This window comes from Nipponia nippon, unplaced genomic scaffold, assembly GCF_047370975.1.
Source record: "Nipponia nippon isolate SJK-2023a ecotype South Korea unplaced genomic scaffold, ASM4737097v1 scaffold_27, whole genome shotgun sequence".
Taxonomy (NCBI): Eukaryota; Metazoa; Chordata; class Aves; order Pelecaniformes; family Threskiornithidae; genus Nipponia; species Nipponia nippon.
The window spans coordinates 1,231,278-1,258,479 of NW_028262344.1; the positions used below are offsets into that span (position 1 = coordinate 1,231,278).

Genomic DNA, 27,202 nt, shown 5'->3' on the forward strand with positions numbered 1-27,202 from the left:
TGGTGTTTGCCAGAGGGAGCTGACACCCCCGAAGCACCGCATCCCGCCTGTGCAGCCTCACCACTTGCAAACAAAACACTCGTAGCCCTGAGAAACTCCGGCGGCTTCATCAGATACCTCTGCGACACCCACCTCGTGGTTCGGGTGGCTGAAAGACTCGGGGTTTATTTGTTCCCCTTCTCCAAGCTGCTCGAGAAGAGCTTGTGTTGTCGACCATCCAAGCAGCCGCCTACGCATATGGCCCTGGTACAGTCATGCCGAGGGGTAGGAGGTAGGTGACATTTCAGGTCCCCACCAGCCACACTCTGTTTACGACTCTGTGACCTTACCAGCCCCAGATCTACATCTACAGCAAATCCAAGGGGCTGGGGAGGAAAGCCTCCATGTTCTGGCAGTGTAAGGGCCTTGAGCTTCGTGTCTGAGCATCTTCTGTAAGCCAGGACTGGAGGCACCACCACGGTGCATCCCCAGAGCCTGAAACCCACAGCCAAGCACTGTGCAGAGTCTCCCAGAGCTCCCGAGACACCGAACCACACGGCGGGATGGTGATGAGCACCTCAGCCTCTGAGGCTCAGCTCTGTCCAAGCTCAGCTCTCAGCTCAAGACACCAGCAAGGTTTAGGCATGATATCAATGGGAACAAGCATCCCATTTGCCTCACCACGAGGCATGAAAACCAGGCTCATGTTCTCCTCCCTATAAGTACATTTATGCTGTCATTAATTAGGTGAAAAAAATCTGAATAGTTCCCCTTTTAAAAGCCCCGGCAGTCCCCGGAGAGCCGGCGTGCAGCGTGGCCTCTCGCCCCAGCCGCGGCACAGCCTGGTGCACCTGCGGGGCTCACGGCACATGAATCAGCCGACGTACGGCAGGACCCGGTCACAAGACTGAGAGGAGCGGGGAGAAATCACCCATCAGCTGACAGCACCCAGAGGGACACAGCCCCGGCTCCCCGGGGGTGATGGCGGGGTTTTGGCACGTCCCACTCTCGGCATCGCACAGCCCCAAAAGGAGGAGCAGGAGCTGGGGGGCAGCGGGAGCTGGGGGCTCCTTGCTAAGGGGAAGCTGCCAGCACTTTCTTGGCGTGGGGATTGTGGGGATTGATCCCGGTTGGGACATTAAATAATGTCAGGGCTTGTCCCAACCTCTGCACGGGCAGGCAGGGAGAGCGGAGGCGCAGGGGGACGGCGATGGGTGCCAGGGGCAGAGGAGGATGGGCTCACCCGTGCTGCCCGGGCGTCACGGCATTATTCCTCCCGTTAGCGCTGGGGTTAACGAGGCAGCCGGTTCCGGGGCCAAACCGGAGGCTCGGCCAGCTCTGCCTTCCTCGCTTGATTAACACGACGAGCTTTTGAAATGCGGGGGCAACGGTGGCGTGGGACACTTGCATCGGCTCTGAGGAAGGGACCGCAGCGTTTCATGCACACAGACCCACGCTACGAAATCACTGATGCCCGCCATGATTATTCACATTACTGAGACGCCCTGCTCAGGATGGGGTTCGCTTGGCCTAAGACAGGCGTGTGGGATGCCCAAAATAAGTGAAAGCTCTCGGCTGCAGCCTCCATCCAGCCAGAACCGTAGTTTAAAATCATTCAGAGCATCCCAGGTGAGATTGTGTTGTTGTTGTTGCTCCCTTTGAGTAAACCGCTCTGCTCAGGATGCTCTGACCCATTAAGCTGAGCTGTAACTAAGCCAGTCCAACCCCCACGCAGCCGTTTTCATGCCAGTCTAAGGCTGCCTCGGTTTATTTTGGCTTAAGGCCGTTCCCCATCAATTGGCATCAAACCACTATGAGTAACTGAGCCGGTGTCCGTGCAGGATTAAGCCGTTCTCACAGGCTGGGTTTAGCGGTGCACCTCCCTCCTAGGCAGGCTCCTTGTGTAAACCAGGCCCTTATGGCTCAGGAGCTTTAAGCTAGGCTTAAACCCTGCTGCGAGGGGTTGGGGTGTTACTGCTGCACCTGCAGCCCCAGCTGGCCGGATTCGGCGGGGGACGGCTGCGTTCCCGGCGGGGAGCAGGTGCCACTCGGGGTGGGGGGGATACGGGCGCACGTTCACATGCCCGTGGCACCGTCACCCCTCCACCCACGGCAACAGGGGCCAGATACCCACCCGGGTCCGTACAAGCCGAACGCGTGGCTGGGCCACCTGGCACCCGCCGGGATGCTGGGCTGCTCCGTTGCGGGGCGAGGCGCCGGGTTAGTGCCCGCTTGCTCCGGCTCAGCAATTCCCAACGCGACCCTCGCCAATAAGGCCGAGCCCCCTCCACTACAAAGTCTGGAGGAACTGGAAAGGAGCGGTGGTGGTGTTGGCAGTCGAGGAGGGATGGCTGGATTTTTTTTTGGAGGGGGGGGGGGCTCTGACCTGCGTGGGGCTGCCGGTACCCACGGGGGCCGTGGAAGCCGGGGATGCAGCGGGGGACACGCAGCATCCCCAGCACCGCAGATGCAGCCGGGCTGCGACTGTGGGAATGCGCTGATGGGGAAGGATGGGGGGGGCGGGGGGGGTGTGCTCGGTGGGACACCCCCCCCAGGTCGGGGCGGTGCTGCCCAGGGGGTGCGGGCGCTGGGTCCCCCTCCGCGCCCCGCCGCGCAGCGCTGCGCGCCCGCCCCGCACCTCCCCGGCGCTCGGGGGCACCGGAACCGGTCGCCAAAGAAGGCAGCGAAGGCGGGGCCGGATCCAGACCTTGTATGGTTCTTCCCCTCGGCCGCCCGCCCGCCGCCGCCCCGTTCCCCCCTCCCCGCCGCCGCCGCCGCCGCTGCGCTCCCCCGGGCCGCGCCGGGCCACGGGCGGGGCGGGCGGGGGGGGGGCGCTGGGTGTGGGCTGTATCGGGGGGGGGGGGGGATGCGTCTAGAGGGGGTGCAACTGCGGGGGGGATAATGGGGGGTGTAAATAGAGGGGGTGCAAAAGAAGGGGAGTGCCCTGCGAAGGATGGGGGGGATGGGGGTGCAATGGATGGAGGGGGGCTGGAAGGGATGGGGGGCTTCAGGAAGGATTCTGCGGGGGGGGGCTTTTAGTGAAAGCGGGGTCCTGTGATGGATAGGTGCCGCTGCAATGGATGGGGGGCTGCAGTGGATGGGGGGGGGGGGCTGCAGTGGATGGGGGCTGCAATGGATGGGGGGCTGCAATGGATGGGGGGCCGTGAAAGTGGATGGGGGCCCTGAAGTGGATAAGAGCACCCGGGCCACCCCCCCCAGCACTCACAAACAAGCCACCATGAGGGCTCGCTGCCCCCCACTCCCGATACATGCTCCCCCCCCCGCCCCCAGCATCCCCCCCCCCCCGCCCCCGGGAGGCTGCTGACACCCCAGGGCCGAAGTCCCCGGCCCCCGCAGCACCGGGCCCCCCCGCCCCCGCCCCGCAGCCGGCAGCCGGTGCCCGGTCCCCTCCAGCTGCAGCACTCCCGTAGCACGGATTTCACTCCCATTGCAAAGCCGGCCCTGCAGGAATTGGGTAAGTGGAGCTATTGCAACACAGCATTTTTCCATACATTTGCTATATAACTCGGAGGGTTTTAAAGATAGCATCAGTTGGCACACTTAGCACGAAACCACCTAATTACTGACGCCTTGGAAGTGCCAAACTTTTAAAGGGGGGAGGTGAGGTTAAAATCACAGGCGACCAACAAGTGTTACCTGTTTTAAAGTATTCAAAGCACTGTTCCCCATCGGAGCCGGGGCTCGGGGAGGGGGCAGCTGGGTGCGAAGCCATCTCCTCTGTCCCCACTAGCTAGGGAGGGAATTTTAGGCTTCTGCAGCTCCAGCGCCTTCCCCGCTGACCCTCTCCTTCCCACCAAACTCTGCCTGGCGCTGCCGTTTCCCCCGCACATCTCCCATCCCGCTTCTCCTGGGCTGCGGGATGGGGTTTGGGGTCGGTTCCCCCCCGCCCCCCCCCCATTCCTGCTCCCCAGGGAGCGGAGGGATAAAATCTCCCGGTGAGATGAGCATCCCCCGGGGGGGGGGGACACACGGAGGGGACGGGCAGGGCCGGGCTGCCCGCGCCCCCGCTCCTTCCCGGGGGGCAGCGATCCGGGCAGGGGGTGCGGAGGGGGGGAACCCCCCGCCCGGTGGCCCCTGCCCGGTGCCCGGTGGCCGGTGCAGGTTGCCCGGTGGCCGGCCCCGCTCTCGCCGTTGCCCGGCCCCGCGCACGCCGGCCCCGCTTCCTGCTTTCTAATGTTCCATTGTGCGGAGCTTCCATTGTGACGTCTCGGCCTCGGCTCGGCTTTGTCTGTCCATATATGGGCAGCTACGTCACGGAGCGCTCCCGCCGCCCGGATAAATGGGCTGCGGAGTCCCCGGCGGAGCAGTCGGGCGGCAGCGAGGGAACCTGCGAGCGGAGCCGAGCGCGGGAGGGAGCGGGGACGGGGACGGGGACGGGGACGGGGACGGGGACGGGGACGGGGACGGGGAGCGGGAGCGGGAGCGAGAGCGAGCGAAGGAGAGAGGAGAGAGGAGGGGTTAAATCCTCCCACCCGCTTCTACAACCACATCTGCCAGCCAGATCGCCCCCTCCCCCTCGAGGAAACACCACCAGGGACCCACGGAGGACCGCACCCCCCCCGCGCCCCCTCCTCCGCGGCCACCCCCGGCCCCCCCCCCTTCTCCTCCTTCCCGGCCCCCCCCGCCCCCGCCCCAACTTTTTTTTCTTGCATGATTTCCCTCGCACGGATTTGCCACTCGGATGTTGTTTCCTCGGGAGCTGAGCTCGGAGCCACGTTGAACCAGCCTTTTCCTCCAGTGCTATGACAGGCAAACTACTGGAGAAGCTGCCGGGGACCATGAACACTTTGATGAACCAATTGCCTGACAATCTGTACCCAGAGGAGATCCCCAACTCTTTGAATATCTTCAGCAGCAGCGACTCGGTGGCTCACTACAACCAGATGGCTGCAGGTAAAGGGGGGGGGGGGAAGGAAAAGGGGGGGAGGGGAGGGGGGGGCGGTGGGGCGAGGAGGAGGACGCTGTGGGTAGGGTGTCATGGAGCCTCGGAGGGAAGGGAAGAGCTGGGGCTGGGGAGCGTCCCCCCCCCGCACCCACCCACCCCTTTCCTCGCCGTGTCTCCGCACGATCGCTGCAGGGCTCCGCCGAGCGCTGCTGCCGCCGAGCCGCCGCCGCAGGTACGGGGGACGGCGGCCGGGCTCCGTGGGGAGGAGGACACGGGGATGGAGGCGGGGGGTGAGGGGGAAAGGCCCGGGTCCCCGTGGGGCGGAGGGGCCGCCCGCCCCCGCCGGGATCCGCGCGGGTGCGGAGGTGCCGCGGACACGCGTGGCCGTGGCGGCCGCCTCCCCCCCCCCCCCCCCAGCCTTACCCCGCAGCGGCGGCGGCAGCGTGGGCTCCCCGGGACGCGGCGCCGACTTTCCCGGAGCGTGGGGTTGGGAAAGGCGGGGGGGGGGGGTGGACGGACGGACAGACGGACTCGGGGGGCACAGGTGAGCCCCCAGGGCGTGGGGGTGCGGGGCCGCCCCGCGTGTCCCCGCTCCCACCCGGAGCCTCACCGGGCTAAACCCCCCCCCCTCCCTTCCCACTCGTGTTTCTCCTCGCCGGGGCTCGGCGCAGGGAAGGCGGCGAGTCGGTAACGGCGTCGGCGGCCGCAGCCGGCTCCGCGGAGTGCCCAGCGCTGGCGGGGGCTGGACGGGGAGGAAGCCTACCTGTAGCCGCAGGTACCTCCTCCTTCCCCCGGCCCCACCTGCGGGGCGGCGGCGGTGTCTGGCCCCCCCCGGGGGGGGGCGGCGGGGGCGGCAGCCCGGCCCCGCATCGCCGGGACCCTCGGCAGCCAGCGCCGCAGTACGCGGGGAGCGGAGAGCCGGGGGGGGGGGGATAAAGCAGCGAGGGGTAGGAGGGAGCGGGGCCGGGGGGGGCCCGGAGCATCCCCGGTGTGCGTGTGTGACCCCCCCCCGGGGCGGTGCGGCCCTCCCGGCTCACCCTGCCCCGCTTCTCTCGCACTTTGCAGATAATGTTATGGACATTGGCTTAGCGAACGAAAAGGCCGGTCAGGAACTGTCCTCCTATTCGGGGACTTTTCAACCCGCCCCGGGCAACAAGACTGTCACCTACCTGGGGAAATTCGCTTTCGACTCGCCCTCCAACTGGTGCCAGGACAACATCATCAGCCTGATGAGCGCCGGCATCCTGGGGGTGCCGCCGTCCTCGGGCGCGCTCACCAGCACGCAGAGCTCGGCGGGCAGCATGGGGCCGCCGCAGGGCGAGGTGGACCAGATGTACCCCGCGCTGCCGCCCTACTCCTCCTGCAGTGACCTCTACCCGGAGCCTGTCTCCTTCCACGACCCCCAGAGCAACCCCGGCCTCACCTACTCCCCCCAGGATTACCAGGCGGCCAAGCCCGCCTTGGACAGCAACCTCTTCCCCATGATCCCAGACTATAACCTCTACCACCACCCCAACGACATGGGCACCATCACGGAGCACAAACCCTTCCAGAGCTTGGACCCCATCCGCGTCAACCCGCCCCCCATCACCCCGCTGGAGACCATCAAGGCCTTCAAGGACAAGCAGATCCACCCGGGTTTCGGGGGGCTGCCGCAGCCGCCCCTCACCCTCAAGCCCATCCGACCCCGCAAGTATCCCAACCGGCCCAGCAAGACGCCGCTCCACGAGCGGCCCCACGCTTGCCCCGCCGAGGGTTGCGACCGTCGCTTCTCCCGCTCCGACGAGCTCACCCGCCACCTCCGCATCCACACGGGCCACAAGCCCTTCCAGTGCCGCATCTGCATGCGGAGCTTCAGCCGCAGCGACCACCTCACCACCCACATCCGCACCCACACCGGCGAGAAACCCTTCGCCTGCGAGTTCTGTGGCCGCAAGTTCGCCCGCTCCGACGAGCGTAAGCGGCACGCCAAGATCCACCTCAAGCAGAAGGAGAAGAAGGCCGAGAAGGGTTCGGCCGGGCAGCCCCCCGCCGCGCCCCCCGCCGCTGCCGCCGCCGCCGCCACCTCGCCCCCCGTCGCCCTCGCCCCCGCCGTCACCACGTGCGCTTGAGGGATCGCGGGAGGCGGTGCGGTGGCACCCCTTCTCCTCCCCTGCCCTCTGCACCGCACCGCTCCGGGGGGGACCCCGGGGTGGCCTCGTCCCCCGGGTTCAGGATACCGGGGGCTGCGCTGCACGGGTCCATTCTGCCCGCACCCGGATTGAACCGGGGCCAGGCTGCCCGCACCGGGGTCCTGCCTGCACTTGGATCGACAGGACCCGCACCGCCTGGATCCAGGCTGCCTGCACCCGCACTGCCCGGCTCTGGGCTGCCCGCACCCGGATTGCCCGCATCTGGGCTGCCCGCACCCGGATTGCCCGCACCCGCACTGCCCGGATCCCTGCTGCCCGCACCCGGATTGCCCGCACCCGCACTGCCCGGATCCCTGCTGCCCGCACCCGGATTGCCCGCACCCGCACTGCCCGGATCCCTGCTGCCCGCACCCGGATTGCCCGCACCCGCACTGCCCGGATCCCTGCTGCCCGCACCCGGATTACCCTGCCCCGCGCTGCCTGGATCCCTGCTGCCCGTACCCGCACTGCCCGGATCCCTGCTGCCCGCACCCGGATTACCCGCACTGCCTGGATCCCGGCTGCCCGTACCCGGATTGCCCAGACCCGGATTGCCTGGATCCGGCTTTCCCGGCTCCAGCCTGCCCGGATCCCGGCTGCCCGCACCCCGCATCTCCCGGGTCCGACCTGCCTGGATCCCGGCTGCCCGCATCCCGCACCTCCCGCACCCAGCTTGGCCCTGATCCGGGCTGCCCGGGTTGCAGATCCCCGGGATCCCGACTAACCTGGATCCCAGGTACCCGGGATCCGACCCACCCAGGGCTGGGCTGGGCAGGATCGGGCCCTCCTGGATCCTACCCGCCCGCCTTCCCCAGGGGCTGGGCTCGCCTGGATCCGGCCCGTCCGGCTGGGGATGGAGGGATGGAGCCCAGCCGGCTCCTCTCCGCCTCGCCGGGCCTGGCTCCGCTCCCCCGGCCCCCCCCTCTCCCCGCCTGTCCCCCCCCAGCCCCAAGCACCGGCTCCCCGAGGCGGAGGTAAGCGGGCTCGGGCCCCCCAAGCCGGGCCGGCGGGGCGGGGGGCGGCTCCGAGGGTCCCCCGCAACTTCGGGGGGCGGCGGGGAGCGATGTCCCGGCAGCAGCTTTTGGGTTTGTTTTTTCTTTTCTTTTCTTTCTTTTTTTTTTTTTTTTTTTTTTCAGCAGAAGGGAAATTCTTTACAGAAATGCAGACCCCCCACCCCCCACCCCCCCAGTATTTTGCTGAATACTTTTTATAATGTGAGATATTTTTATTTTATTTTATTTGGTCACTTTAAAAGAACCAACCAACTACGGAGGAGAAAAATCAATTAGTCCTCTATTTTATTATTTTTTTTTCTTTCTCCTTCTGGTATGTGCATGTCATTGCATGACTGCTCTGATTTTTTTCTTCTTTTGTTTTAATAAAACTGTGCTCAGACATTTAAGCTAAACTAAGCAAAAATAATAATGACTTAAAAAAAAAAAATCTTTGTTGCCAAAAGGTCGTGCTATCCAGGTTTGATGTCTGCATGTGAAAAAAAAAAAAAAAAACACATTAAAAACGTACAAAAAATAAAGAGAAGAGAAAGAATGCAGTCTAATTTATGTGAACCGAAAGGAACAAAAAAAAAAAAAAACCACAATCAGGTTTAACCACACAAACCTAAGGGAATGATATTTTTTGAAAGACTTTTGTATAAAGTTGAGTACTTAGAGAAAAAAAAAAAAATCATACCAGATGTAATATATTTTGTGGATGTTTTTATTTCTTGGATTTATAGTACCTTATACTAAGGTTAAAAAAAAAAAATTATGCTTGATATTGTGAAAAGGTGATAATTTTCACACACATTTCATTTGCTCATTTGTCATGTTGTAATGCAAATATGATAGTTAATGCATACAGCATTTTTAAGGGAAAAAATCAGAAATATTGAACTGATGTATTGTTGTACCATTTGCACTGTGAGCAAATGCTAATGCAGTAAATATATTGTGTTTGCTGACAATCAAAATCTGTAGTAAATATCTTTATTTTACCTTGCTTAAAAAAGATCTATATTGGTTTGGAACAACAAAAAAAAAAGTCTCTAATATGTAAGGGGGATGTTAAAATGGCTTGAAATGTGTAGGACGGTGGGCGCTGTGCCTCTTTACGGGCGACTTTGAAACCTGTTTGTACATTTTTTTCTAGTGTTGTATTTTCTTAAATAATTTTTTTTTTTTGCTATGATTTTTTTTTTTTTTAAATAACCCAACCTTTTCTCAGCCCCCCCTCTCCTTCAGTTCTGTTCGCAGGACGGCGTGGCGAGACCAGCTGGCCAGGACGCCGGGTGACCCCGAAGGCGACCGGCTCCGTCCTCACGTCCCCCCCTTTTCCCGGCCGCGCGGGGACGGGGTGCGCCCCGCAGCCCCCCCCCAAAACCGCCGCGTCCTTGGTTTGCCCTTGACCTCGCGTCTTATTTTTCCCCGCTCGTGCTGTCGCCGCCGCCTTGACCCCGCCACCATTTTGCCGGCGGCTTTCGCCGGGTTGCGTCTGTCGGATAACGGTGGGCGAAAGAGGATCGCACCGCGTCAGCCGGTAATGCCCCCGCGCCTTTCGCCGGCCGAGTCGTCCCAGGTATAGAGCGGAGAGGGGATTTTTGCCGGGCTGGGTCGCTCGGGTTAAAAATAACCCGCCAGGTTTCAGAGCCAGCGCTTGTTCGGGCACGAGGGACGGATGGGAGAAGGAGCAGGACGAGGCGCTTGGATATTTGAAGTGGGTACATGGATGGTGGCCCGCGATGGTTAACTGTTTCCCCAGGGTCAGGGATGGAGCCCTGGCTCTCCTGGAGCTGGGACCGTGCTGGAGGCGAAGGCTGGAGGATGCTGAGGGTCCCTTGGTCCACGTGGGTCCGGCTCTGCTGGGCTGGAGCATGACCGGAGCGGTTGAACATCCTGCAAGCTTCCCCTTTCCCCAGGGCTCGCCGGTGGTGCTGGTGGCCGGCATTGGCACCATGGTCTTTCCCGGTGTTCCCGGGGTGTGGAGGCACCAGCACTGCCATCAAATTTCCTGCCTTTTGATTTGCGTCCGCAGCCGGGCCCCGGAGAAGCTGCTGCTCCTGCCAGGCCAGGGCAGCTCTGCCCGTCCCTGGGGTTTCGCTGAGCTCCCTGGCTTGGAGAAGTTTTAATTTTGGGGAGAACCCAGGGGCAGACGGCGCCCGGGGTGGCTGCCCAGTGACTTGGGGCACGCTTGGCCCAGCCAGGGACGGCATCTCGTGGTGTTGCGGGAATCAGCTCTGGAGCCGATGGGCGCTGCGCCGGGTGGGCTCCCACGTCCCCGAGTGGATTCCTGGATGGTTGAGTCTTTGGTTACCATTAGGACGAGGCCAGAATGGCTGTCGGAGTCGGCGTGGGGCAGGAGCGGTGGTGGGGGCTGCCGTCTGTGGCGCAGGGCCAGGGTAAGCCGGGGCTGCCCTTCGCTCGGTGCTCTGAGCATCTTGGAGGTCCCGCAGCGATCAGGGGCTGCGTGTTGGTTTTGGAGTTGCCGGTCCCTGCGGTGTCCCCTTGGACGGCTCAGACAAGCCGAGGTGGATGGGTAGGGGCCAGAGCCGCCATGGACAACAGCCGACGGTGTGGGGAGAGCCGCCGCGGCCCCCAGCATCGTCTGAGGGTGCCATGGTGGCGGTGGTGGTGGTTACGCCCGTCTCCACTGGTGACTTGTGTTGGAGATGCCGGACACGGGCAGGCGGTGGCATGGCAAAGGCTGCCGGGAGACGCCACGCCAGCATCACCGCGCCACGGCGAGGAGCCACCCAAGGTTGCTCCACTGTTTTGGGCTCCTTCACTCCGGGCGAGGAGGAGGAGGGAAGGAGGCCACCGGGCGTCAACGGGGCATCGTGGCCCCAGTGCCGGGCTGGGGATCTGCTCTGCCACCTGGGCGCAGGCGTCCCGCCGGGCAGGACCCTCCCTGCGTGGAGCAGGAAGGTGAGGAGCACCCTTGGGTGGCAAAACGCGTGGAGTGCGTGCAGCACCTTGCACGAAAATGTTGGTTGCTACGGAAACACGGCACTTTTTCCATCCCCATTCTGGGCTATCTGTGTTCTGGGGAGGAGGGAAGGGCTTGCCAGTCACGTACCAGCTCAACACAACTTGCTGCCTTTCCCTTCTCGACGGCAGCTCTGGGTTCCCGAGGAGGCCACCAACACCTCGTTCCTCTCTGCTGAGGGTCTTCGGGGCTTTGCAAGCTGTTGTTGAAACCCAAGAGCTCTCCACGGGATGGGATATGCTTCTGAGGAGGAGCACCAAGAGCTGAGACCCCGTCCCTGGGGTCCGGAGCGACGAGGACCCGCATCCAGAAGCTCCTGGTTTGCAGCTGGTAGATCTCGATGCCACAGCTGTTGGTGGGATCCCTCCCTGATCTTCTCAGCCTCCGGCCACCGGCTCAGCCTCACCTGCTGCCCCGGCAGGAGACATCTTCTGCAGAAGGTCTGGATGGTTTCTGGATCGCCCAACCCTCATCTCCTGCCCCGTGCCGGTGCCGTGCGGATCCGTCCCCCCTTTCCTCCCCACCCCTGCCCGGGGCGGCAGGTCTGACGCTGGAGGAAGGGCCCAGACTCGCCCCCGCAGCGTGCGCCCAGGCCAGGGTGACACATGGGGCAGAGCCTCCATGGAAGTTGCTCCCTGAGCCCCGCGGCCATCGGGACGCCCAGATGCCAGGACCCGCTTGTCCCAGCTCTGCCTCCGGCCCTTCCTTGCCGCATCCCCTGCGCCCCGAGGTGCCAGCGTGGGGCATCACGGTGGGGACGGTGGCCAGGAGCAGCCGCGTGTCCCAGCAGGCGGTGGGAACCGCCGGCAAACCCTTCCTGGCACCAGCCTCGCTCCATCCTTCCTCTTCCTCCCCATGCCTCGGCCGGGGACACGGCGGGGTCCTCCTGGCTGCCTCCCCTCGGGGTTTGCTCTGACACCCCATCAGCACCCCAAAACTGATTCCTTTCCACCGTGCTGCCTTGCAACCTTCCCTCTCCCCACCCCGGCGCTGCCGACCCCGGCTCCTTCTCCCCATCCCGGCACAAAATCGGTGCTTGGGGGTCTGTGCCACCCTGGGCACCGTCCCCGCTGGTTGCCCGCCCAGTCCTCCTCCCTCGCTCCTTTTCGGCTAATCCCCTGTCCTCACCGGTGTCGGTGACACCTTCCCAGTTTAGCATCATCCTCCCTGGCTGTAATTACCGCGTTGTTTACCTCCACCTGCTAATTGATAAAGCCACCCCTGGCGCCCATCCCGGGCCTCCTCCCCTCGGCCCCGTGTGGTGGCACGTGCTGTCACCAGCTCGGTGTCACCGGGACCAAACATGCTCCCCCCCACGCCGGGGTGTGGTCCTGGGCTGGCAATGGGGGTCCGAGGGCACCCAGAGCTCAGGGGGGATTTTGCTTCATCCTGCTGCCGCCGGGGTCACGGCTGGCGGTGGCTGCCGGGGACAGTGCTGACAACAGGGCTGTTTTTTGGTCACCAAAATGGCTTTGCTGCCCCACCCGCCCCTGCCCAGCCTCCTGGAGTCGGATTTGGAGGGTTTCTCCCCAAAACTGGGTGCTCTTGCACATCCCTGCTGCCCTTGCCTTGGATCTCCTTGGCTGGGGCAGCCCTGCCCCTCCCCATGCCCTTGCTCACCCCAGGGATGCTCCTGGGCATCCCCTCCCCACACCCTCGCCCACCCTAGGGTGCTCCTGGGAACCCCGTGCCGTCCCCCACCCCAGGGATGCTCCTGGGCGTCCCCTCCCCGTGCCCTCACCCACCCTAGGGTGCTCCTGGACACCCCTTTCCTGTGCCCTCGCCCACCCTAGGGTGCTCCCAAGCACCCCTTCCCCTCGCCCACCCTAGGGTGCTCCTGGGCATCTCCTCCCCACACCCTCGCCCACCCTAGGGTGCTCCTGGGCTCCCCCTCCCCATGCTCTCGCCCACCCCAGGGTGCTCCTGGGCACCCCACGGCCTCGCCCACCCCAGGGTGCTCCCGGGCATCCCCTCCCCATGCCCTCGCCCACCCCAGGGTGCTCCCAGCCGCCCCTTCCCCTCGCCCACCCCCGGTGCTCCCAGTTTTGGGGGGGCCGCCGTGGTTTTACTCCAACACCCCCCGCCCCGTTCCCGGGGTTTTAAATGGATTAAGAGGATTTTAAGTGTTTTCTCCCGTTTCCCCTCCGGACACAGCTGCAGACCCCCTGCCCTCCGCCGTGACGCCACGCCCCCCTCCCCGACGTCACCCCCGGCGCGGCACACGACGGGTTAACGCTTCCCGCTCCTCCCGCCCTGTGGCGGCGCTACCGGAAGGGGCGGAGCGTAAGCGGCGGCACTTCCGGGAGCAGCGGGGGACCATGAGCTGGTGAGTGCGGGACCCCGGGCCCGGCCCGGCCGCGCCGCGCCCCGCTCCGGGCCTGGCTCCGAGCCCGGCTCCGAGCCCCGCTCCGCCGCCGCGGGACCCCCGGGCCCGGCCTGGGGCTCGCCATCACCCCCCCGGCCTGGCCTGGCCTGCTCCGGCCCGGCCCGCTGCGGCGCTCGGCCCGCCAGGCCCCGGCTTCTCACCGCGGGCGCCGCCGGGGCTGACGGCCTAAGGGAGGCCCCGGTGGTGTGGCCGCCCCGGAGCTGTGTCTATAGGCGCACACACACGGTGTAGGGGTGTCTAACGGGGGTCCCCCCCGGGGTCCCCTCGGCCGTGCCCCCGCAGCGGCTGCCGGGCCCTCCCCAGGCCGCGGCGGGCCCTGCCTTCGTCCCGGGGCAAAGGCCGTGCCCCCCGCAGCCCCAAGGGTCCCTTCTGAGCCCGGCGGGTCCGTGAGTCTGAAACGCTGTAAAACTGCCTTCGACTCTGTTAAAGTAAAGCTTTGTTTATATGAAAAAACCACCCCAAACCCCATAGTTTTCACGTGTGTTTGAACTTGTGAAAAGCTCAGTTCGGATACCGCGGTGCCCTTGCCGTGCTGCTTCTGTGCCTCTCCCCACCGCTTATTTAAACTAATTCTATTAGAAATTAATCTTGACTGCCGTGCGTGATTTCTCACCCCAGATATAGTCACGTAGAGCCGGCGCCGTTATGGGAGGTGAAGGATGTGACGGTTTAAGGAGAAAAAGGCTTTGCCCTCGCCTGGCGGTCTCAGGTTGAGTTTGCCGGGGCGGGCACGTGGTGAAAATTGAAGATTTTTTTGGGTTGGGAGTGGGGGAAGTTGTGGTCTGGAAGCATACCGCAACAATATAATGATGCGCACATGGGTACCTATTAAAATGGGACCTTTTGGTTAAAAATACGCACTTATCCACCGGGTTCATTTTTGTTCTGCTTTACTCATCTCAGAGCAGCCATGATTATAGACAGCGTTGGTTAACGAGGGTCTCGGAGCCGCCTTTTGCCCAGGCTGCCCTCGTGAGCTCTGTGGGAGCTTCAGAAAGCTCCGGCCGGTGGAAGAGACCTGCTCCACTCTCCTGGTCCGGGAGGAGCCGCAGAGCCGAAAAAGTAAGAAAGAAATATTCCCTTCCCGTGATGGATGTGGAATAATTCGGGTGCAGAGCGGCAATGCTCGCCCTCTGCGCTTTCCAGCATCTGTCCGGCCATGCTGCTCCCGGGGACCTCGCCTGGGGACCGCAGCTTATGGCGTCTGGTGGCTTCCCTACAACGCACGTGGCTTTCGCTGAGAGATCGGCTGTTTTCGCCTTTTGCTGGGGAGGAATAAAAGGTCATTGCTGGAAGGAGGGGGGAACTCGGGACTTCACTGAAATCTGAGTCTCCTCTTTCTTCTCCAGCAGCGTCAGTCCTTCGGCGTGTCGTGGCTCCGCTTACGCGCGAACGCGAGGGGCTCGGACCCCGCGGGGCTTCGGTGCCGTGTCAGAGACACAATCGCTCTCAGTTCGGCTTCGCCGGCCGGCCGGCCCTGCCAGCCCTCCTGGCTGATCGCTCCGGCAGCCGCCCGCCCCGGATGAATCGCCCTATTCACGGAGGGGGGCCGGAGTTCAGCACCCGGCTGGCAGGGACAGGCTCGGCGTGACGTCCGCCTCGCCGCCGCAGCGAGGGGTTACGCTCCCCCCGGCAGCGGGCAGCGGTAACAAATGCCGGCGTGCATGCTGGCAGGGGGGAGCCGATTGTGCCGAGGTCATGCCCCGCTCCTCAAACGTCAGAGTAAAACGTGTCCGGCCCCGGTGCCGCTGCTCTGCCATCCCCGCGGAGGGAGCCAGCTTTGTTCCAGCCCGGTGGGGCGGGAGGTTGCTTTATACAGCAAAGCGTGTTTGCTTAGTTTGCGCGCGTGTCTCTCTCCGGCAACGGGCACCGTTAGACCCGGGGCAGCGTTGATTAAAACCCCTTTTTGCAGGGGCGGGCTGTCGCGGCCGATGAAGAGGATGGAGCTTCATCCTCAGCTCTGTCCTGCAGATCATGCTGGGGAAGCGGCACATAACTCTGCCTCCAGTTTTCCTTCTGTACGCTCGTTACCTTAATTAATTTTTTGCGCAGGCCTGTGCGAGATCCCTAGAGATTAAAGGGCAGAGAGGCTGTTCGCAAGCCGTTTGGTAGACGCCTTGTTGAATTGTGCCTGGTGAATCCTTTGCTTTCCCTCACTCTTGGCGGGTCGGGGCTCCCTGCACCCCATCGGGACTGGGAACACAGCAATGTTCCTTGTACCAACATGGGAAAACTTTGCTCCGGAGAGTAAAGAGTAACCCGCTGGTGACAGAGGCTGGATTAAACCCCCAAATTCCCGACTCCTGCACCTAGGCAACTAGGCAGTGCTGTCTTTCTAGGCCAAACTTTATTTAGAGCAGGAGTAGGCTTGTTTTGGGAAGCAGCCTTGCATGGACAGATGAGATGTTTTCCAAATCTCGGCAGAGCTTGATGGCTTCCTTTAGGCTTTATGCTGCGGACTGGGGTCTCTTGAACGTGTCCGCATGCCCCTCTTCCTCACCCCTCACCTGTGGCCGTGTGTTTTGGAGGAAAGAGGGGAAAATACTCCAGCGATTACCTTGACATCACTCCTTTTAAAAAAATAAAGAGAAACGGAGTGATGGCTTTTACCGTATCGTCACCCTCAATTGCCGCAAGCATCTAATTTGTGACCATCTGAAGGGTTTTTAAGGGTCGTGAAACCGCATAAAACCAAACGGTCTTGCAGCTCGTAACCAGACTCCCAAATACCTCCTCTTTTGGTTTCCCAGCTCCTGCAGGCGATTTTACAAACGGGAAGGGGGTTTTAGTAGTGTGACAGCTCGATATCCGAGTGCTCCCTCTCAGCACCGCTGCAACAGCTGGTATTTACTGGGAGAAAAAATATGTTAAGCAAATGTTGATAGTGAGGCGCAGCGAGGCACGTGTTTTCTTGTTGCACTGCAGTGTATTATTGGTCTGCTTGGGGGGTTGCCGTTGCCGGACTGCTAAACCATATGCCTCTTGGCAAGGAGATCTCGCTAAGTGGACTAAGGAGCTGGCATCGATTTCAGATCGGGAGTGGAACTGTATGGTTACGTGATACTTAACTCCCCAGATCTTTATCAGATGCAATCCAGAGTGAATGTGAATGTGCTTTGTGAAATATTTAGGGATGGAGATGAAGAAGAGGAGCTGCCTGTTTCGGAAAGGACGGTTGGCTGGATGGATTTATGCCTGCTAGCAAGGGAAGAGGAAAGTGCGGGGAAGTGGCAGGCGTAGCTGGGTTGTAGCGTAAGAGGAGGTTTGTTGGTTATTCATTTTGTTTTCCGTGTTTTGGAGCTGTGCTGTGGCCACGTTGGGCAGGTGCGATGCAAACACAGACCAAGGCGCTGTTTTCTTTCCGGTGAATCAATATTGGTATTTTTCAGAGCCCAAATCACAGTCCCTTCGTGGTCAATGGCAACGCTCTCCCTTCTCTCCGGGTTTCAACGAAACTGGGATTTGGAGATGAGCACGGGATAAAATTAGATTGGATGAAGCAACTGGATACCAAAGCGGTGAGCGAGGTGCGCGCAGCTCCCAAACACCTCCCTGCACAGCGCTGCCGCGTGTAGCACCCGCGCAAGGCGGTTTGCGCATCCCAGAGGTATTATCGCAGCGAAACCGAAACGCTGGCGTGCCTTCTGCAAGCCGGGCAGCCCCGGCACCTGGGCTCACCGCACCATCTCCCGGGGTGGAGCAACCGGCAAAAGCCATGCCCCGTGTCCGCCGCCACCGCAATGGGAGGTTGCAGCGCCCGGCGTGGTCCTCGGAGCGCGATTAGCACGTGGTTGTTTCTTAATTATTATTTTTTTCCGCCTTATTTGTACAGGTAGCTAAAAAACAGAGTTATAGTTGAGCCACAATCGTGTTTCACAACCATGCTTAAAATGGATATTTTTGTAGCATAGTCAGGGCCTAAAACAGCCTTGCAAAATTCTGCTCACCCACGCGCCTGGCGTGAGTAATTTTCTTTTGATGGGTGAGTAAAATATCATTATTTTTTTCATGCTCATCTTGGAATGGGTGGGAGAGTAGATTCTGACATTATTTTTGATTTGCTTAACACTGACACCGCGCTTGGCTCTGTGCAAGATGCAGAGATACAAGCAGCCCCTGCTCCGACGAGCTTGCCGTCTGCGGGCACACCTCTCCGCTGCTGAAGTTGAGGAAGGTGCCTTGTTTCCGTGGGCTGACCTAAACCAACATAAAATAGATGTTTACATCTTCTTTTTTCCTTCTCCCCTGCTGCAGGGGCTCGCTCTGACATCCACGTGTGGCTTAATGCCTACAAGTTCATAGGGAAGGGGTTGAAATGCGGGTGGGAGCGCACGCCTGCGGGGATGGATGCGTTTATTTCCAAGGGATCGTAGCCCCGCGTCGCTCCTCTCCCTGCCTCTCGCCACCCCGTGACCTCCCCTCTCATCTCCACCAAAGAGAAAACCCAAACCAGAATTTGGCGCAGAGTCTCCCTCGACATAAGCTGTTTGTGATCCGTTTGAATAATTTTTTCCTTTTTTTGCCTTCGCGCTGTGTTTGGAGCGGTTGCTATGAGTTCCTGCGAGGCGGGGGGAGCGGGGTGGGACGGTGCATGCAGTTTCCATGGACACGATGTAGTACAGCGAGGCATCCGGAGCGATGCTCGAGATTAATGTCTAACCTGCGTCTGCCTTCATGCCTTTCTCACCTGGGCAGGGCTGGGATCCAACCCCCAGGCTCCGGGGCAGCCCGCACAGCCACGGATTTGCAGCTTTTAGTGATTTTTAGAAAACGCAGAGTCGCAAGACCTGTGGTCCAGATGCCAAGGGTTGGTTTTCTCGGCACGCACATGCGCAGCACCACGCGCCCTGCCAGCCTTCGCCGCGTTGTCTCTCCTTGGGTCCTGTGCAGGCTGCCTTCAGCACTTGTTAGGACTCAGGAACACTAATGAGATAATTAGTCCTGTTTCAGCAGCTACCGATGGTGGTTACAGCTGCCCTTGAACTTCCAGGGTTCTCTGGTTTTCCCATATCACATCACGGGAAGCTCCTTTCCTAACACCGACGTCTTGTAACGGTGCGTACCTGAGCGCAGAAGGCACGGCACGGGGAGGAGAAGCGCCCTCCGGCCATGGAGATGCTCGCTCAAATTCACTTGATAACGGCAATGAGAAAGTGAAAGTTATTACCTCCATGTTCGCATCCTTCCTCTGATGCTCCCGACCTTCCCGTTGATGTTTGCAGGAACGTTTTGATCTCTCCGGGATAGCAGCTAGTCCCATCAACAGGCAGGTCTCCTGATGGCAATTACAGCTCGAGCCGAGTCCTCTCCCGAAGCAGGAGCTTGGCATGGCCCGGGCGAAGGGAAGGGCTCGCCACCGAGCAGAGCAGGGCTTGGGGAAGGGCCCCTGACTGTCGCAGGGGGATTTTCTGGGGTAGGTTAGGGCCAGTTTTTGGCTTCACGGAGGATCAGGTACAAATGGATGGTTTTGTAGAAGCCCTCGGCTTGCCACGTGCCAAAAACTTTGGGAAGACCGGCATCGGTGGGTTGGGGTCACCCCTCGCAGCACAGGAGGCTGGGTGCTGTCCTCTCCTGGCTGCAGGGAGAGAGAGAGGCTTCTTTCTGGTGAAAGAATTGAGATTTTTGGTGGAAATTTAAAGAGTGAAAAGCTCTGGTGGAAATCCAGGCTGTGCTGGCTGGCTGGCGCTTGGGGTTTCGATGAAAAAAAAAAAACCCAAACCAAACTCTGAAACTTTCCACAGGAAGCGGGCACTTTTCACAAAACAGGAATTTAGTTGGTGGTCTGACGGTGGTGGTGTTACCGATAAAAACCAGTTGTTACCACCGCTTCACACCAGGTTTAGACCTGGCAAACGCCGCCCGTGTCCACCGCCGCCTGTGGCAGAAATATTGATTTTGATGGTGTGTGGTTGCCAGAGACTCGGCGTCGCTTTTACTAAGTGTCTGGGTAATTAACCTCCAAAACGGACTGTGAGCAAGCAGATTGCCCTGGCCTCAGCTCTCCCTGCCCTTTCCCTTGCCTGCAGCTTGTCTGTCCATCTGTCCATCCTTCCTTGCCTCCCCAGCCCCTGGTTCGGCGGCAAGTGGCTCAGCATCCCCAGGGATAGCGGCTTATCGGCTGTGGGTGAAAATGCTTCGTGCTTATCCCTTGCTTATCTGCGAGGGGTCTTTTGGGGCCTGATTAGGGCTTGCAAAGCGGTGTTCAGATGCAAGGTGCTATGGGGGAAAGGCTCGCAGCCACCGATTTTTTTATCCCCCACGCACGCTCCGAACGCCGGCTGGGCTCCCCAGCCTCCCCGCCGCCTGCTCCAGGCCGGGGATGGTGCCAAGGTTTGATGTCCTGCTCGGTCCAACGCGGCGAAAGGACCATCGCCTCCCTAAATTAGCAATGATTTAGTCTGATTCACGCTGGCAGTTCCTGTGTGCCTTCGTTTCAGGGGACTGGCGGAGAGTGGGAGGGGGAGCTACATGTTTTAAACTCCAGCTCCCCGCAGACCTCATTGAGCTGTATTCCCCCCCTGCCTGCGAGGTTTGTTTGCAACTCTCCTGTGCATCCAGAGGAGAATTAGCTGCTTTGGTGTGCGGCCCTGGGTTTGCACATGGAAAAGCCAAGTAAATATATGACATTGCTGGGGAAACTTCAGAGAAAATTAGCCACAGCTTCTCCCACCTTCCCCTCCCTGGGGTTCCTGAGCATCCCCGAGTAGAAGCTTGCAGGATTCTCTCCACCCACACTTTTTTTCCTACTTTAAGCTCTTCCCACCCCCTCCCTGCAGTTCTTCGCCCTCTTCCCTCCCAGCTGAACCCCACTGCTTTCCCAAACTCCCTGCGACCTCCCCGGGGAGGGGTGGGTGCGGGTGGCCGGTCGGGGCCAGGGGCCGGGATGCTCCCCCAGCCCTGCGGCGCGGGGGGGACCGGGGTGGGAACGCTCCGGCTGTGACTCAGCGCGCTCGCGCTCTTCAGGAACAGGATTTCAAGGGATTTCACACCCCAAACACAACCCCAGCTTTCTCTCGCTCAGCAGAAATGAGAGATCAAAAAAAATGCACCGATTCTGGTTTTCCATCGGTGTACATAGACCCGTGCTCAGCTTTTAAGGTAACGGTGATAACCGCGCCGCGCTGCTGATCCATGGCAGTCAAAGATACCGACCCATCTCTCTCCAACTTGTTTGCATTATGCCCCTCATACGTTTTCTCCACAGAATAAAACACCTGGCGGCTCTTCATTTTTAAGCAAATGGTTGTAACGTTGCTATATCGGGCACGTGTTGTCCCCCCCATTTCGCAGGCTGGGACGCCGACTTACGGAGGGGCAAAAATTCTCGGTGCCGGCAGCAGCTTGCCATCGCGTTTCGAAGCGCGGGGCGTATCCATTTGTTTTAAAAGCTCAGATAAGATCCGTACCTCTCGTCTTTTTTTTCCTCCTTACTGCTTTTGTTCCTGCTTATGCATCTCCCCCCCCCCTCCACAGAACCATATTAAAAGACAAAGATTCAGAAACCAGGAAGATAATCTCAAATTGTAAAATAGCAACAACAAAAAAAAAAGGTGAATAGACATTACTTGCATGGGGTTATTTTTTAGAGGTTTTACCGAGACAGACATAATTAGCCAAGTGGCATCACGATGCTAATAGAGATATTTACTGCTTCAAAGTGTATTTGCAGCATTGTGAAGCGCTCCAGTGACTTGCTTTTGTTTTGGAAGAAAGTAGCTGGGATTTTTCTTTTTTCCTTCCCCTCTGCGGTCCGGCGGAGATGGGGGACGGGACGGGACCCCACGTGGGACCCCCTGTGCTCCCCGCTGCCTTCCCCTCGGCCACTGCCTGCGCTGCCGGCTCGGTGGCACCCGACCGATGCCGATTCACGGCTTTGCCCTTGCCCGTTTCCCACATCCCTCTTTTTTACCAGAATTCCCTTGATTTAACCCAGCTTGCCAGCGGACAGCGACAGTCAGGATGGCTTCTCTAAATAACCCGCGTTGGCAGGGTTGGCCAGACAAGGGAGAGGGGAAGGTTGTGCGCAGGTAATGCTTTAATCGCCCTTTTAATTGTGCTTTCCCGCTAGGAACCAGCCTAGCTCCGGCTTGAGCCCTGCGCTCGCTCCCGTGCTGCTGGAGGTTGCCCAGCAGGCGCCGTGGCTCGTCGTGGAAGCTGGTTTTTCTTGGGGTAACTCACTCCCCCGGGGTAAAGACCACATCTTTTTCTCCTCCTTCCACCGAGATAGGTTGATGCCATCACTTCCAAAAACATCGAGTGACGGCACCTGGCTGCGGATGGGACAGCCTGTGCCTGCGAGAGTAAGGGAGGTGCCTCATTTTAGTTTATATTTGACCCATGTAGGAAAACACAAAGAAAAAATCCATATTTTTTTTGCTTTCTTCCTGTAAGGCACCACACACCCAGTTATTGACAGGGTAATTATACACCAGACAAGTGTTTGTTTATAAAAGAAGTGTGATTCACGGCTGCCGCAGGAGCTGGAAAGGGTTAACAACCTAAAATTATATCGGTCCAACTGGAGAACCATAAACAGGAAAAATTTAAATTTAAACCTGGTGACTCAGGTTGGCTTGTGCTCCCTGAGCCGCTCAGGAGGTACGCATGGGTTGCAGCCCCGGTTTATTACCGGTGGCTAATTACACCGTTGGTTCGAAAACAGCGGCAAAGACGGGCAGAAGCGAGGCCGGGAGGGATCGGGTTGGCAGGTGATCTTGGTTTTGCTTCGTCCGCGCGGATGGCGTGTCGCTTCGTCGCAAGCGCTTTCTCCCATCGCGTGGCATTGCTTGTAGCTGGGTTTTACAGCACGTTACGTTAATAAAAATGTTTTCGGGCGTTCCAGTTGTCCGATCGAGCAGTGTTACAGCAGTGCCGGGGCGGGGGATCTTGTAAGTAAAGCTGATGAGAAGCAAATGGAGAACCAGCCACGCGTTTGCTGCCCAGCAGTGAGCGAAGCCAGCCTGCGAGGCAGCGTGACCAGCGGCCGAGCCAGAGTCCTAAAATGCACATTATTAGCTTCGACTTCGGGTAGCAATGTGAGAATTTGGACTGGTCCAAGAGGGGACTCGGGCACCTTCCCAAGAAGTGCCCGGTGCGGATTTGGGGTGGGATGCCGATGCCACTGAGCTGTGGGCATGCTCTAGGTGAGGCATCTCCGGGAAAAGATACTTGCATTTCATTATGGGACCAATTTTTTTCTCTTTAGTTAAAGCAGTATGATGCCCAAAACATTGGGAGGTTTTGGATGAGATGCTTCAACCAAGCAGCACCTCTTTAACTTAATGAAATACATCGGAAACAGCAGTTGAATTCCCGGATTTTTATTATACTGATAAGCGAAAGAAATCCAAGTATTTTCAGGACGGCTGCCTGGCTGTAACCATCTGACCCAGCCACCCTTACATATGTTGTGTAATTTATTTTGAGTACTCTTCACCTTTGAGCTAGCTCGCGTGGGGAAAATCATTCAGGTAACCCAGATTTTACTAGCAACCATATTCAAGATTTTAAGAATGAAGGCTGTTCTGCTGGCAGGTGAGCCGCTCCTACAGCTGTTGTATCAGAGAAATCCTTTGAAGCAGCTCACAGCTCCAGACACTCGGGTTGTTACTTTTTTTAATATCTTCTTTCTAAATATTTACAGGGTTTGGTTGTGGTTTTTTTTTTTTTAAATCTTTTTTTTTTTTTTTTTTCCTCCCCTTTCGATTTGTTTTTAAACACAGCATGTTCTTCAGCCAAGGAACGCCTGGAGCATCCATGGCATTTATTTGCCGTACTAGAACGGTGGGAGGGTGGGGAAAGGGGCGCGCTGCGGCTGGAGATGGAGGTCCTGGCCTCGGGGCAGACACCGGCTCTCAGAGGGGGAGCAGGCTGCACAAAAAGGGGGTGCTGCTACCCCGGGACAAGCCCTGCTCACCCCAAACCCCATCACCGAGGGCGAGACCCGTGGGGCTGGGCTGTTTGAGGCCAGCATCGCTTGCTTACACGTTCCCTCTTCTCTCTTTTCCAGGATACCGTTCAAGATTGGGCAGCCCAAGAAACAGATTGTACCCAAGACAGTGAGTAAACCAGTTCCCCCTTTTTAGCTCCAGCCTTTGATCATGTGGCTGATGAGTCAAGCCGGCACTTTGACTCGTCCCATTTTGCGAGCGTGTGCGTGTGCGCGCGCGTGGGAGGGAGATGTGAGCGAGCAGAACCTGTTGCCGCGTGTGACCAGCGCTCGGTTCCTCGTGCGAGGAGTGAGGGGGAGCCCCAACCAGGGAGAGTATTTTGGTTTGGGATCTGTTTCTTTCTTTTTTTTTTTTTTTCTTCCTTATTTTTTTTTTTTTTTTGGGGGGGGTGGTGGTGAGGGGAAGAGCTCTTTTGGTCTGGCACAGTTTTCCTCGGAGATGGCTGAACGGGCTTCCTTCCTTCCTTCCTTCTTTCAGCAATGGCTTGTTTGTTCATCCTTTCTGAGCAGATGGAGGAGGAGGAGTGGTTCAGATCGCTGAATATAACTGTTTCCAAAGAAAGGCTTATAAGCTGAGATGCTTAGTGCTCGGGCGTGAATTAATTTGTGCTGCACAGCATTTGCTTTAAAAGCAAATTAAAAAAGCATTTTGTATTCTCGTGTATTTGAGACTCCTATCCCAAGTGCTGTTGCTTGCAGCTGGCTGTGGTATTTTCCCTTCTTAAGCAGATGGTCTTTGCCTTTGTCCCGTGCAAAAAAAAGCTGTGGGACCTCACAGTAGCTGTCCCTGAAAACTAACCTGCATACCTGCTCTGAAATAAGTGCCCCGGCAGCGAGCGCGGTGGAGACCTTGTCTTTATAACGGCATTGGTGACCTAATCCCTTGAACAGACTAACATCTCTGATCCTTCCTCTCTGGGACACTCACCGCGGCTAATTCCTCAGGATGCGTGGGCACTCGTGTTTACGGGGCAGTTTCTCCTTGGGACATGACATTTTCCCCTGGAGGCAGAGGGCTAATTCTGCCACTCCCTTTATGCCTTGATTGACATGTTTTATTTTAAAGGATTTGGTTGTTGTCTGCTGCCGTAGAACAGCAATTTCCTGTAACGGCTCCAAACTGTCAGTACAAAATTTAAGCCAGGCAGGCGATGAAGACAAGGACTGATAAAATCCCTCAATGGTTTTGTATCTCTTCAGCTGCCCTTTTTCCAGAGGCTGGTGACCAGCCGGCGGAAGGTGCTGCTGTCTGCGGTCCCCCAGGAAAGGCAGTCCATCAGCCTCAGGTCTTCACACCCACTCCCGTTCGTTTCGGGAGACCCCGCATTGCCTTGCTCCACGAGATTTTGCCTCTCGTTGTCTTTCCCGGTGTTTCCAACACCGGTTGTCCTTCCAGGCTGTTGCAAGAACCAACTGCTCTGCAGCTCTGGGTGTCTTGACCAGCTTTCTTGGGCGTCTCCATCCCACCCGTTCTCACATCCAAGTTGACTGTATTTTCTCTCTTGCCAGTGCTTGCTGATTTCCCTCTGCTCCCGCTGCGTTTGCTGTTGCGAGAGGTTTGTCTGAGAGACCTTGTCTCCCCTGTGCCATGCTCCTTCGCTGCTGAAATCAGCCGTCCCCGAGCTGCTGCTGCAGCTTGGGCTCCGTGCAGATGAACGGTTGCACCTTTGAGAGCTTGTCTTCCCCTGAGCTGCTGCTATGCGCTGAGGCAGTTGGCAGGCATTGCTTATATATATATATATATGTGTGTGTGTGTGTGTGTGTATTAAATAGAACAGCTCAGAATATCCGGCAGGCAGAGGTTCATTCAGCAGCGCGAGCGTTTCCAGGCCTTTTCCCTTTCCTTCCTTCCTTCCTTCCCCCTCTTCCTCAGCTCCCCCAAGAAGAACGACAAGTTTTTGTGTCAGCGACTCGGTAGCTCAGAGTTGGATGCCGATTTTTAAATGGCTTCCACTTGCCGTGTGTTGATGATGATGGTACTCTCCAGGCAGCAGATCCGTGGAAAGCAGAAAACAGGAAGCCCAAAGCCTTGCAACCTCACAGTAAGTGTAAAGTGCAGCTCTTCAAAGAAGAACAAACGGCAGGAAACCACCGATCTCCCCTGGGAGCGAGGCGTTCGGCGTCGTGGTGTGGAAGCGATGGGGCTGCTTTGTAGCTTTAGCGAGCTCGAGGCCCCCAACTTTACCTCCCAGTTGCAGGCTGAGACGCTCCATCTGTGCGGGCTTTTGGGAACAGCGGTAGCAGCCGAGGTCTGTGATATTCCAGATGTTGGGCTCTGGAACCCGCTGCAGGAAGTGGGAAGGTGCGGCATCTCCAGGGCTGCATCCCAAGCTGATCAGAAGGGAAGTGGTTGCGGGTAGAGGAGCTCCCACTCACAGAGATTGGACCACAAAAGAGGAGGGGGGGGGGGAGGACAAAAGAAAAAAAAAAAAGGCATTTGTTAGGATCTAACTTATTTGGCTCTCCATGAGGCATGTAACTTGAGTGCAGGAGAGGGGAGAATCGCTTTGCCGAGAGAGGCTTAGCTCGCCAGCGAGCCTTTTTTCTTTTCTTGATGAAACAACGCTGGGGCTGGTGTCAAATCTAGGCCGGCAGTAGTACTGAAAAGCAATTTGCCTAGGCTGCAGAGGGAATTAGTCATGACTCCCTATGCCCACTCGCTTCTGATCCTTTGAAGAAGGGCATGGTGTCAGCCACAGTTTAGCTCTTCAGGTAGTAGGAAACCCCTGTAGAAAATATCGGCGGGTGAACTGAAGTGATCTCCCGCCCCCCAGACATGCCTCTGCTTTGTTTCCACCTTAACCTGGGCAAATCCAATTCCAGACAGCATAATCTCTCCCCTCCTCTCCCCTGAAAAGAGCAGCTGTCACCGGGCTCACCGAGAGGCCGGGAGCCGGGTGGGAGGATCTAATGCGCAAGAGAGGACCTGCTGTCAGCGGAGCCACAGAGGACACAGTAACACAGCCCAATTAAACTAATGCCCAGTGATAGAAGTTAAACCTGTTAGAATTATATCTCTCTGCAGAATGTTTGTTGCTCAAATCCGATGCAGCGATGAAGCCTCTTACGGCAGAGATGTTCTTCCCTCCCCCAGGACAACTTCGGTCCGAGCAGGGGTTACGCTGGAACCAGAGCTGCAGTTGTCTTTTGAGCTCTCTTGTAGCTCCAGCTTGCTGAAGTTCATCTGCGTCACCCCAAGGTTGTACCCTGCTCTTCACCAAGGCTTGGGTTATCTGAGCCGGCAGGTAGCCGGGAAGAAGAACCAGCCGCGCGTCCCCACGGGGCACGGAGCCGGGTCAGAAGCCGGGAGAGCCAGCTGGCTCTCATCCCCTCTTGGGATGGGGCAACACAGCACACAGCCCCTTCCCATCACCCAGGTTTTACCCCTCCCTCCCTCCCTCCCTCCCTCGGCAGCACTCTGGCCTGGGCTGACTCAGATGGCTCGCCTTCCTCCTCCTCGCTGGCTAACCTTGGGTGAGTCAGCTTGGCAGGGAGTGGAGACCTGAGCTGTGGGCCCACACGCCTGCCAAGCCTCCCTTCCTTGACTCATCCCAGCAGCTCTGCCTTCCCCAGGGATGTCGGACGGAGGTGCTCCATGAGCAGGAGGATTCCACTGCAGCTGCCGGCCGTCAGCGCCTTTCCATTGGGCTCCACCAGTGAGCTGGAAATCCCAAAATAACGGAGTAAATGTCGCAGAAATGGTGGGGTGAAATCAAGTGACGCCAGTTAAAGAATTTTACTCGTTTTCAATCTCTTCCTTCAATCTTCAGCATGACGTAACCAGTCTCTGTGGTTCGGAGGTGCATCCTTTTTCCCTTTTACCGTGC

At 58.9% G+C, this 27,202-nt stretch overlaps 2 protein-coding genes across 6 annotated transcripts in view; both read left to right on the forward strand.

The window, feature by feature from the left end:
- The first annotated feature begins 4,612 nt into the window (after positions 1-4,612).
- EGR3 (early growth response 3) lies at positions 4,613-9,102 on the forward strand. 3 transcript variants are annotated; one of them, XM_087763106.1, is made up of 2 exons: positions 4,613-4,893; positions 5,951-9,102. In XM_087763106.1, the coding sequence occupies exons 1-2, from the start codon at positions 4,743-4,745 to the stop codon at positions 6,994-6,996; spliced, it is 1,197 nt and encodes a 398-aa protein (XP_087619232.1). In that variant the 5' UTR covers positions 4,613-4,742; the 3' UTR covers positions 6,997-9,102. The 3 variants fall into 3 exon arrangements, with proteins under 3 accessions (XP_087619232.1, XP_087619233.1, XP_087619234.1); XM_087763107.1 differs by lacking the exon at positions 4,613-4,893 and adding an exon at positions 5,067-5,117; XM_087763108.1 differs by lacking the exon at positions 4,613-4,893 and adding an exon at positions 5,572-5,660.
- Positions 9,103-13,300: 4,198 nt separating this feature from the next.
- The window catches only part of BIN3 (bridging integrator 3), a 41,305-nt gene continuing 27,403 nt past the window's right edge, over positions 13,301-27,202 (forward strand). For 2 of the 3 annotated variants that reach the window (XM_087762942.1, XM_087762943.1), the window contains exon 1: positions 23,436-23,484. Coding sequence is in view for 1 of the 3 variants with exons in the window: in XM_087762940.1 (XP_087619066.1) it covers positions 13,359-13,366; positions 23,436-23,484 (57 nt within the window). In the remaining 2 variants the exon portion in view is untranslated. Of the gene's footprint in view, positions 13,367-23,435; positions 23,485-27,202 lie in introns of those variants that run through there. The other variant, XM_087762940.1, reaches the window with a different exon arrangement.

Bases quoted from the DNA above. Each gene is read 5' to 3' on its own strand.
- EGR3 (XM_087763106.1), top strand. From the start codon at position 4,743: ATGACAGGCAAACTACTGGAGAAGCTGCCGGGGACCATGAACACTTTG. The intron at 4,894-5,950 runs GTAAAGGGGGGG...CGCACTTTGCAG, and splicing joins CTACAACCAGATGGCTGCAG to ATAATGTTATGGACATTGGC.